The sequence below is a fragment of the Monodelphis domestica genome, chromosome 7 (genome assembly GCF_027887165.1).
Source record: "Monodelphis domestica isolate mMonDom1 chromosome 7, mMonDom1.pri, whole genome shotgun sequence".
NCBI classification, from domain to species: Eukaryota; Metazoa; Chordata; class Mammalia; order Didelphimorphia; family Didelphidae; genus Monodelphis; species Monodelphis domestica.
The window spans coordinates 7,829,290-7,841,158 of record NC_077233.1 but is presented as its reverse complement, the minus strand read 5'-3'; the positions used below and the strand labels follow the sequence as shown (position 1 = coordinate 7,841,158).

The 11,869-nt window shown below is 43.9% G+C and overlaps 1 gene segment (V, D, J or C); it reads right to left on the bottom strand.

Moving 5' to 3' along the window:
* Window positions 1–10,534: 10,534 nt before the first annotated feature.
* LOC103103840 (T cell receptor gamma variable 8-like) lies at window positions 10,535–11,326 on the bottom strand. The segment is given in 2 exon segments: window positions 10,535–11,073; window positions 11,195–11,326. Coding segments are annotated over 2 exon segments (582 nt in total).
* Window positions 11,327–11,869: the final 543 nt, after the last annotated feature.

The window sequence follows — 11,869 nt, the reverse complement described above, 5'->3', positions numbered from 1 at the left end:
TTCGGTTTAGTCTTTGGATCTCTGTCAAAATTATTTATTTTACATTTTGTGATTCTTTCTATATCTTGCTTGGTTTTAAAGCCTTTCCCCTCCCAAAGGTCTGACATGTATACTATTCTGTGTTTACCCAATTTACTTATGGTTTCCTTCTTTATGTTTAAGTCACTCACCCATTTTGAATTTATCTTGGTGTAGGGTGTGAGGTGTTGATCTATTCCTAGTCTCTCCCACACTGTCTTCCAATTTTCCCAGCAGTTTTTATGAAATAGTGGATTTTTGTCCCAAAAGCTGGGATCTTTGGGTTTATCGTATACTGTCTTGCTGAGGTCGCTTTCCCCCAGTCTATTCCACTGATCTTCCTTTCTATTTCTTAGCCAGTACCAAATTGTTTTGATGACTGCTGCTTTGTAATATAGTTTTAGGTCAGGGACTGCAAGGCCCCCATCATATGTGTTTTTTTTCATTATTTCCCTGGATATCCTTGATCTTTTGTTCTTCCAAATGAACTTTGTTATGGTTTTTTCTAAATCAGTGAAGAAGTATTTTGGTAGTTCAATGGGTATGGCACTAAATAGATAAATAAGTTTGGGTAGGATGGTCATTTTTATTATATTGGCTCGTCCTATCCATGAGCAGTTAATGTTTTTCCATTTGTTCAAGTCTAGTTTTAGTTGTGTGGCGAGTGTTTTGTAGTTGTGTTCATATAGTTCCTGTGTTTGTCTTGGGAGGTAGATTCCTAGGTATTTTATTTTGTCTAAGGTGATTTTGAATGGGATTTCTCTTTCTAGTTCTTGCTGCTGAGCTGTGTTGGAGATATATAGAAAAGCTGATGATTTATGTGGGTTTATTTTGTATCCTGCAACTTTGCTAAAGTTGTTGATTATTTCAATTAGCTTTTTGGTTGAATCTCTAGGATTCTTTAAGTAGACCATCATGTCATCCGCAAAGAGTGATAACTTGGTCTCCTCCTTGCCTATTTTGATGCCTTCAATTCCTTTATCTTCTCTAATTGCTACTGCTAGTGTTTCTAGTACAATGTCAAATAGTAGAGGTGATAATGGGCATCCTTGTTTCACTCCTGATCTTATTGGGAATGCATCTAGTTTATCCCCATTGCAGATGATATTAGCTGTTGGTTTTAGATATATACTGTTTATTATTTTTAGGAATGACCCTTCTATTCCTATGCTATCTAGTGTTTTTAATAGGAATGGGTGTTGTATTTTATCAAAGGCTTTTTCTGCATCTATTGAAATAATCATGTGATTCTTGCTAGTTTGCTTGTTGATGTGGTCAATTATGTGGATGGTTTTCCTAATGTTGAACCAGCCCTGCATCCCTGGTATGAATCCTACTTGATCATGGTGAATGATCCTTCTGATCACTTGCTGGAGTCTTTTTGCTAGTATCCTATTTAAGATTTTTGCATCTATATTCATTAGGGAGATTGGCCTATAGTTTTCTTTCTCTGTTTTTGACCTGCCTGGTTTTGGAATCAGTACCATGTTTGTGTCGTAAAAGGAGTTTGGTAGAACTCCCTCTTTTCTTATTATGTCAAATAGTTTGTATAGTATTGGGATTAACTGTTCTCTGAATGTTTGATAGAATTCACAGGTGAATCCATCAGGCCCTGGGGACTTTTTCTTAGGAAGTTCTTTGATGGCTTGTTGGATTTCAATTTCTGATATGGGATTATTTAGGAATTCTATTTCCTCTTCTGTTAGTCTAGGCAGTTTGTATTTTTGTATATATTCATCCATTTCTCCTAAATTGGTGTATTTATTGCCATATAATTGGGCAAAGTAATTTCTAATGATTGCCTTAATTTCCTCCTCATTGGAGGTGCTGTCCCCCTTTTCATCTTTAATGCTGTGAATTTGCTTTTCTTCCTTCCTTTTTTTAACTAGATTGACCAGTACCTTGTCTATTTTGTTTGTTTTTTCAAAGTACCAGCTTCTTGTCTCATTTATTAAATCAATAGTTCTATCACTTTCGATTTTATTAATTTCTCCCTTAATTTTTAGGATTTCTAATTTGGTTTTCTGCTGGGGGTTTTTAATTTGATCGCTTTCCAGTTTTTTCATTTGCATTTCCAATTGATTGATCTCTGCTCTCCCTTGTTTGTTAATATAAGCATTCAGGGATATGAATTTACCTCTGATTACCGCTTTGGCTGCATCCCAAAAGGTTTGGAAGGATGTTTCGCCATTGTCATTTTCCTCGATGAAATTATTAATTGTTTCTATGATTTCCTCTTTAACTAAACGGTTTTGGAGTATCATATTGTTTAATTTCCAATTGGTTTTAGATTTGGTTTTCCATGTACCATTACTAATCATTATTTTTATTGCCTTGTGATCTGAGAAGGCTGCATTCATTATTTCTGCTTTTCTGCATTTGTGTGCTATGTTTCTGTGACCTAATGTATGGTCAATTTTTGTGAATGTGCCATGTGGTGCTGAGAAGAAGGTGTATTCCTTTTTATCCCTATTTATTTTTCTCCATATGTCTATTAATTCTAATTTTTCTAAGATTTCATTCACTTCTTTTACCTCTTTCTTATTTATTTTTTGATTTGATTTATCTAAATTTGATAATGGTTGGTTTAAGTCTCCCACTAGTATGGTTTTATTGTCTATTTCTTCCTTCAATTCTCCTAGTTTCTCCATTAGAAATTTGGGTGCTATATTATTTGGTGCATACATATTGATTAATGATATTTCCTCATTGTCTATAGTCCCTTTTAACAAAATATAATTACCTTCCCTATCCCTTTTGATCAGGTCTATTTTTGCATTGGCTTTATCAGATATCATGATTACCACTCCTGCCTTCTTTCTATCAGTTGAAGCCCAGAAGGTCTTACTCCATCCTTTAATTCTGACCTTGTGGGTGTCAACCCGCCTCATGTGTGTTTCTTGAAGACAACATATGGTAGGGTTTTGGATTCTAATCCATTCTGCTATTCGTCTACGTTTTATGGGTGAGTTCATCCCATTCACATTCAAAGTTATGATTGTCATTTGTGGACTCCCTGGCATTTTGATTGCCTTCCCTAATTCTAACCTTTTCTTCTTCCTCTCTACCTTTTAGTCCAGTGATTTACTTTGAAACAGTCCCCCTTGTCCCCTCCCTTGATGTTTCCCTTTTTAGTCCCTCCCTTTTTGTTCCCTCCCCCTCCCCCCTCTCTTACCCTCCCTTTTTGTTCTCCCTCTCCCCCTCCCCCCCTTGGTTTTCCCTTCTCCTTACCCTTGTTGGGTAAGATAGAATTCAAGATCCCAATGGATCTGGAGGTTTTTCCCTCTCAGAGCTGATTTCCCTGAGATTGAGGTTTAAGTAACCCCCCCCCTCTCTTCCTCTCCTTCTTATAGGAGTTTTCTTCCCCTCCCCTTCCCATGTGAATCTTTGTGTGAGAATGATTATTCTATTTGGTCTTTCTTTACCCCCTATTTATACATTACATTTTCCCCACATGTTAGTATACATAGGTTGATATAAATGTAGTCCTTATAGAAGAGAGTTTGAGTAAAAGAAGAAGATAACATTTTCCCCTTTCCTTAATATTTACCTTTTCAGGTATTCCTTGCTCTTTGATTTTCGGTATCAAACTTTCCACAGAGCTCTGGTCTTTTCTTTGCAAAGAGTTGGAAGTCTTCTATTTTGTTGAATGCCCATACTTTCCCTTGGAAGTATATAGTCAGTTTTGCTGGGTAGCTGATTCTTGGTTGGAGACCCAGCTCTCTTGCCTTTCTGAAGATCATGTTCCATGCCTTACGATCATTCAGAGTAGAACTTGCAAGGTCTTGGGTGACCCTGATTGGCATTCCTTTATATCTAAATTGTCTTTTTCTGGCTTCCTGTAGGATTTTTTCTTTTGTTTGATAGCTTTGGAATTTGGCAATTACATTCCTGGGAGTTGTCTTTTGGGGGTTTAGTGTAGAAGGTGTTCTGTGAGCTCTGTCAGTGGCTGTATTGCCCCCTTGTTCTAGAATCTCTGGGCAATTTTCTTTGATTATATCTTGTATCACCATGTCCAGTTTGGTGTTTATTTCTGGCTTATCTGGGAGTCCAATTATTCTTAAATTATCCCTTCTCCCCCTATTTTCCAGATCTATCACCTTGTCGGTGAGATATTTTATGTTCTCTTCTAATTTCTTGGTATTTTGGCTTTGCTTTATTGATTCTTGCTCTTTTACACGATCGTTGTCTTCCAGCTGCCTGATTCTGGCCTTTAAAGCCTGGTTTTCTTTTACAGTTTGGTCAAACTGGTTTTGTAGATGCGTGAATTTCTTTTGCATTATTTCCAACTTTTCCTCCCAGAAGGCTTCCATCTTTTTGGTCATTTCTGATTCAAATTCTTCATAGGTTTGTGGAGAATTTCCATTTCCTTTGGAAGGTTTTGGAGCATTTTCTTTTATATTATCTTCTGTCTGCTCTGTATTTTGTATTTTGGCTCCATAGAATGTGTCCAAAGTCGCCCCTTTCTTCTTATTTTTCTTGGTATTTTGGGGCTTCTGTGGTTCTGTGGAGTTTGTCATCTCTGAATGTGGAGGATTAGTTTTTCTTGTCTCTTTCTGGTGTTCAGAGGCAGTCCTGGGCAGATAGTTCTATGGGCTTTCCCTGGGTTAAACTGAATATGCCTCACTGGAACTGGAATGGAAGGGTCGGACCACGAGGTCACACTCTCCCCCCGGCTCGCTTTCCGGAAGTTGCCTTCAGAATCGCTGGCCGTGAGGCTGTTTCGTCGGCCTGCGGGGGGATGGGCTGCAGCTAACCCAAGCTCTAGGGCAAGGACTTTCACTGAGACTTGGATAGCAGGATCCAGCCCGTGAGGCTGTCTTGCCCGCCCTGAGGGTTGCTGTTGTTTTGACCAGCTCTCTGCAGCGGAGGCCCCAGGCAGTAACTTTCACCCGGACCGACAGGCTCTTTGCAGCGGAGGCCCCAGGCAGTAACTTTCACCCGGACTGGGACTTGGGTAGAAGACCCTGAGGGTTGTTGTTCCTCAGACCCTGCTCTCTGAGCCCGGCGCGGCTGCCGCTTCCGGGAGCCTTGGACTCTGCGCTCCTACCCCTGAGGTCCGAGGGATCTCGGGTTCTGGCTTTTAAGGGGAGCCGTACCTTTTGAACCGGGTCCAGGTCCAGGAGGAGGGTTCCCAGGGTCTGTGCTGTTGATCGTTTTGAATTTCGGCGCCTTAGGAGCTTATCGTTTGAGATTGGTCGGGAAGGGTTTTCCGGAGATCTGAGCTTTAGCTTTCTCTAAGCCGCCATCTTAACCGGAAGTCCTCTAGTCTTTGGATCTCTGGAACCCAGCAGATTAACAGCCTTTCAACAAGCACTTATTCTGCACCCACGGGTGCCCGACCTGTAGTGTCTGTGGAAGGGAACTTCCAGTGTGGAATTTCTTCTATGAATGTTCATCAGCCCCTGATCTGCCGCTTAGAAGGTTACCTGCAGTACTGAGAAGGGAAGTGACTTGTCCAAGATCATCCAGCACTATGTGGCAGAGGTGAGCCTTGAACTGGGGTCTTCCTCACACTGACTGCTATCCACTGAATCATATAGTATACAGACAGAATGAACTCAGAGTAATCCCAATTAGCAGGAGGGAAGGATGTGTGGGTGAAGTCCTTCCTCCTGAGGCATCCTGCCCCAGGGCCTCCCGCAGACAAATGGTGGATACCAGATTCCCATAGAGAGGGGTTAGATGCCCCCCTCCAGGGGACTCAGTTCTCTCCCAGTCACCCCCTGCCACAAAGTACCAAAGTCTGTTTGGGGCCATTTTCCACCTGGCTCTCCACTCCCCACCCCCTACCCCCAGTGCTCTGAGTCTGAAGGAAGGATGGGAGTAATAAGTAAGCTGGGACAAAGTTCTCTATGTGAGTGGGGGTGCGGGGGGGGGGGGGGATGGGGCCAAAGAGAAAGTAGAGCCCTCCTCTAAGCCTCAGGGAAAGGCATCCACTGTGGGCCACCTGAATGTTCTGACCACCCAAAAGCCACTGAGGGTAGAGACAGTCTGCTCAACTGTAAATGTCTCCCTTTGAAAGGAGGCTAAGACACTTTGAGATCCAGCCCCAAAGGAAAGCATGAGTAGAAGGGAGAGAGTCAGAAAGAGAATGATAGTGAATAAAGAAAGGTGTGTGTGTGTGTATGGGGGGGGGGGAGGCTGGAATTACCAAAGATTTTGGGGCACATGTACCATGTCTTCCCCAACATGGGAGTAGGGGATGGATCTCTGGCACAGGTTGTAGGAGGAATACTTGGAATAACCAAGGGGTGAAAAGTGTTTTTAAAAAATGAGTGCAAGTTAAAGACTCTCTTAATACACTCTCTAGTGGCACAATGGGTAGAGGATTGAACTTCTCAACAAATTCTGTTTCATATTAGCTATGGACAAGTCATTCAACTTTCTGAGCCTCAGTTTGCCCTGTCAGTGTCAGTTTCCTCATCTGCAAAATGATTTGAGTAGGGAAATGGCCAACCACTCCAGTATCTTTGACAAGAAAACTCAAAAGGGGTCATGAAGAATTGGACATGATTGAAATGACTCAACAAGGACAAGCACATAAGGTGGCTTTGTTACTCCTGACTGTTGGACCAAATGCCTCGTCTCTGCAGAAGGGATTGCTTCCATTGGTGCCGCAGCCAGTAGGTCTAAGTAGTTTTCCTTCTGAGCTCTGACTTCTCTTTCTTGACCACAGACACCTAGACCAGACATATTTGAGGTGCAGCAGAGACAGAGAATTCTAGCCCAATGCCCTTCCTAGAGACAGATGCTCCTGTGCCTTCCTGACTCAGTGGGACCTTCCTGTCTGGTGTGCTGATGTCTCCAGCCCAGTTCTTGCAGAGAGGAGGCTTCAGATCACATCTCTGCTTGCCACCCACAAGTCATGTCTATACATTTAGTCCTCCCCCACCATGTGGTCAGGCCTCTCTTACAATATAGCATTGTTTCCCCAAGTTCTGCTGGGACATTGTGTCATCTGAGCCTGACCACAGCCTTGCCAGACTGGTGCAGGGTCAGAGTCCCCCTGATGAACGCTCAGCCTCATCCATCATCTGCAGGGACATTTAGCATCACTTATTGAACAGTCCAGGTCTTTAAGATATCCCTGTAACAGTCTGGGCAGGTATCATCCCCATTTCACAGATTAGAAAATTGAGTATTAAATATGTTTAAGGACGTGCTTATGGTAACACTGACTAGAAAGCAACAAGTTGAGGACTGAAAGACAAGTCTATAAGCCTCACAGTGCTTTTTTTCCTCCTGAGGGTGAAGGAATATGACATGTACAAAAACAAATATACTACAAGGTGATAGGAGCTTTTAATTTAAACCTTCAGACAAACAGGACATAATTCACAATAATCTCCTTTCTGGAAAAACTCCCAAACACAAAACAATCTGAAAAAAAAAAGACAAATCAGCTAAGGTGGCAGGTGCCCACCTTATGAGAGGGATAGCAGATGACACAAGGAAAAATCAGGCTAAAACTTAGCTCCAGCTTGAGCAGAGACAACTGATTGATGGGGAAGGTAGTGCTCAGCATGAGGCTTTAACTATAGTGTGGGCTTACCGAATGCTTGTCAGATTGCTTAGTGTAATGCTTTTAGTATGAGAGATCTGGAGTAGCTAGAAGGGCCCCCGAAGGCCAGAAGGTCCCACCCACTAATCATATAAATGAGGAAATGGAGGCTGGACTAGTGAAATACATCATCCAAGGTCCTAGAATACCTCAAGTATCCCTGGAAGAATTTGAATTCAGGCTCTGATTTCAAGCCGGGACTCATGGTGCCTCTCTAGTAAATGGCAGCTCTGAGTTTTGAACTCAGGCCTTCTAACTTCACCCCTAGTGCTTTTCCCACTCGGCACACTGCTTCACTGTCCTTTAAGCAGTGGCCTGTAAGCTGAAGGTAGAAGATGCTTGGGTCTCTCATTGTCTACCTCAGTTTTGTTCTGAATGGACTATGACTCAGCAGTCAGTCCCTGCTGTTCTCTTGGGGAAGGACCTTTGAAATCCCTTGGTCTGCTTCCTGGGATTCAATGGATCTTTATTAGGTGATTCCTCTGTGCCTGGCACAGGGACTTGGCCTGGGGCTTGGAAGTTAAAGAGCCAGTCCCTGCCCTGAGGGGGTTTGCATGCTCCTGAGGGGAAAGAAAGCATCAAATACACAGATGTGCACACATGGGGAATCTGAGGAATGGGAGACCATTAAGAATTAGGGGGATCAAGGAAAAGTTGTCCTCAGAGGTAGCACCTCAGCCAAGCTTGGGGGGAGAAGGCAAGGCTACTGAGGTAATCATGAGGAAAGATGGCATGACAGGTCTGGGGCACAGTTTGCACAGAGGCATGGAGATGGGAGAGGCAATGAGGAGTTGAGGGGTAAAGCAAGGGGACCAATTAGACTGGACCATGAATGTATGGAGTGGAGTCATAGAAAACCTGGAAAAGTGAGAGGGAGCCAGTGTGTGGAGGGCATTAAATAGCAAGCTGAAAGGGTTGTATTTTGTCCAGGAGACAAGAAGAAGCCACTGCATCTTCTTGGGGGGAAGGTGTGAAATCAGAAATGTTGAAGAAAATGGCTTTTATTTTTGTATAGATGGATTGGAAAAGGAAAGACTTGCTAGCAGAGAAACCAATTGGGAGTCATTGCAACAATCCCATTGAAGGTGATGAGATCTTGACTTACTCCAGACACCTGGCAGGAGGAGAGGCGACCAGGGAAGGGAACTAGGGTTTGGGGAGGCTTCGGAAACTGGAAAGCGCAACAGAACTGTGAGTTTGTGCTCTTTATTCTGTGTCCTCAGGAGGAAAATGAGGCACTTGGAAGGGATGCTCTCCAATATCCCTTCCAATTCGGCCATTTGCAGATTTCTCCTTCCATCTCCACCAGCTCCAGGTACTCTGAAGACAGCAGCAATTATGCCAGTTTTCTTTTGCTCTTATTCCTGCTGACTTTGCTGTGATTTCCCAACTCTGCTGACTTTCCAGGGCTCGATTCTGGCCTCACCTTGTATAATGCACCAGCCCCCACCCTGTACCATCTCCATTCCAAGTTTGACTGTATGGGTGGGCTTAATTTGGGGATGGAATGAGTGTCCACGTCCACAGGCTAAATGATGTAGTCATCGATAAAGGACTGGGTGCATCTCCTCTCCAGCTTCCCCAAAGCCAGTCGCTGGATTTGTCAGACACCTGGGAGTGTTCCTCAGGCAACCCAACCGGATTCCCTTATTCTCCATCTCTCGATTTCCCATGATGCCACCTGCTTCAGAGTTATCCATCTAGAAAACCAGTAAAACTCTTTTTCTTAACCAGTACCAGATTGTTTTGAGGGTTGCCAGTTTATAATAAAGTTTGAGATCTGGTACAGTTAGGCCACCTTCAGGCTGTTGTGACTCTTAGAGGACCCTCAGCAAGTTTACTTTGAAAGGAGACTTTTTTTTTATCTTTATTTTATTCCAGTAACACATTTACATATAGGTTGCATGATTCATGCTGTCTCCCTTCCCTCTTCCCTCCCATCTCCCAGAGCTGACAAGCAACTCCTCTGAGTTATACATACATTATCACACAAAACCTACTTCTGGTTTATTCATTTTTGTAAGAGAGTCATCAGATGAAAGCCAAAACCCCCAAACATACCCCCAAAGAAACAAGCAATAAATCATATGCTTCCATCTGCATTCTTACTCCAACAGTTGCTTCTCTAGACATGGAGAGCATCCTTTTTCGTGAGTCCCTCACAATCCATCCTGGATCCCTGCATTGCTGTTAGCAGTAAAGTCTGTCACATTTCATCATTCCACAGTATTTCACTTCCTACAGCACATTAGTATTCCATCACCATCATATGCCACAATTTGGTCAGCCATTCCCCAATGGAGGGGCCTCCCCTCAGTTTGAAGGGAGGCACTAGTGAAGGAGTAGCTGCTCCCTGGATCCACTGGGCTGGTTGTTTCCAGGTTGTGGCATTTCAGCTGATAGGCCAATCCGCCACCAGGCTGACTTCTCCCTGGAAGTGGATAATGTTGTTCCTGGCTTCAGTCACTCTTGATGGCTTTGATGGCTCTTCCAGTCTCACCAGTCACTTGGGTACTCCCTTCTTGGAATATTCAATTGTCTAAGACCAGGAAAGAAGAAACACATACAAAAAGAGGTGCCGTGTGTTCAAGGACACGTGGCAAGAGGGTGGGAATCAGGACATCCACAGCTCCTCTCCCACTTTGCAGCTCTAAGGAGTTCTTGGGTCCATCAAAGTCAGGAAGTAAACAGACAAAGGAGCCAAGGGAAGACTGTATCCATCTTTTGGTGTGTAAGCTCGCTTCAGAATTTAGCTCCTTTGGCATTCCTCATGTAATCCATGAGAGGGGGCAAATCCAAGCTTGCTCCAAGGACTCTCCCTCCACTGGCCAATCTTCTTATTACATTGTGACCTTTAACCTTACCTTAGAGAGTTGTCCAAGCATAAACACTTGGTGTTCAGTTAGCTTCGGGGAAATTTAGGATGGACTTGTACACCCTCAATGAATTTTCTCAAGGGTTTAGATGAGAGGAGGGTGGTGGGGTATGTTGGGCTCGAGGAAGGACTTTCTCCATCCATGGAGGGAAGATTGGCTGAGGTCCTGCACAGGCTGAGGAGAGTAAGGACAGGGTAGGGTTGAAGCAGAAGCTTTCCCTGCTTTGTTCAGCACCAGCTGCTCCAAGTTGCTGCCAGCAGGGCCTTTTGTGTAGGGAGGAGATGCATCCTGGTGCACCGTGGTCGTCCCAGATAGCGCAGTAATACATGCCACTGTCTCTCACTTCCAGCTTTTTGATTAACAAGATAAACTTCTCACCATTAAACTGATCCTTAAAAGCATGGAATTTATTACTGCCAAAGCCCTCATCAAAACGCAGCTCGCCTGATTCCCGGGACAAGTAGAGAAGGCGCTGGGGGGGCTTCCCATCCTGAAACCGGTACCAGTGTATCCAGCTGGAAGCAGCATTAGAGACCTGACAGGAGATTGGAGCTGAGCTCCCCTGAATGCCTGTGACAGAGACCTCCTGCTTCATGTGGGCACAGGACAGGTGAGCTGCAATGAGAATTAAACCATCAGGAGAGAAGAGGAGGAAGAAGCCATGGGTCATCACCCAACCCCAGTCAACCAATGGGTCATCATCCAAACCCCATCTCCAATGCCACAGCAGAATTACCAGGAAGTTGGGAAAGCAAAAGCAAGAGAAGGGTTCCCCCCATGCTCCTAGCTGCAAGACACCAGAGAGATTCTCCCTTGACCCTTTCTTCTGGGTCCTGGTTCTAAACTTGCTCCAAGGACTCTCCCTCCATTGGTCACTGGTTTTATTATATTGTGATTGGGATGGGAGGAGCCTTGAAGGTTGGGACCAAAGAGCAGAAAGGCCACTCCCAACTCTGCTTTTTTAGAGGCACTTCCTTTTGGGCTGGGGGTGGGCAGAGATGCAGGTGCTGTGGTCCAGGGGCCCACACTGAACACAGGCCAAGAGCCAGCAAAAGAGATAAAAGAGAGAGAAACCAAAGGGTGGGTAGACTTCCTTCAAGAAGGCCCAATGGGGAAAGATTAAAACACTCCTCTGCTATCCACTAAGGGAAATAATAATGGATTGAGTTTTCAGAGTGAGTCCACAGACAATGAACATCCATTAGTTAACAAAGTAAAATGGCCCCCATCTCACTTGATTTAGTGCATATTCCACCCAAACTTGGCCATCTGCAAGCCTTCTCATTCCCATTTTCTCCATCCTTTCTCCCTTAACTCATTGCCCTTTCATAAGCACTCAACTAAGGACCAGGCACTATCACTGATCCTTTAAATGTATCCATTGGGGGGCAGTACTGGGCTTTCTCACATT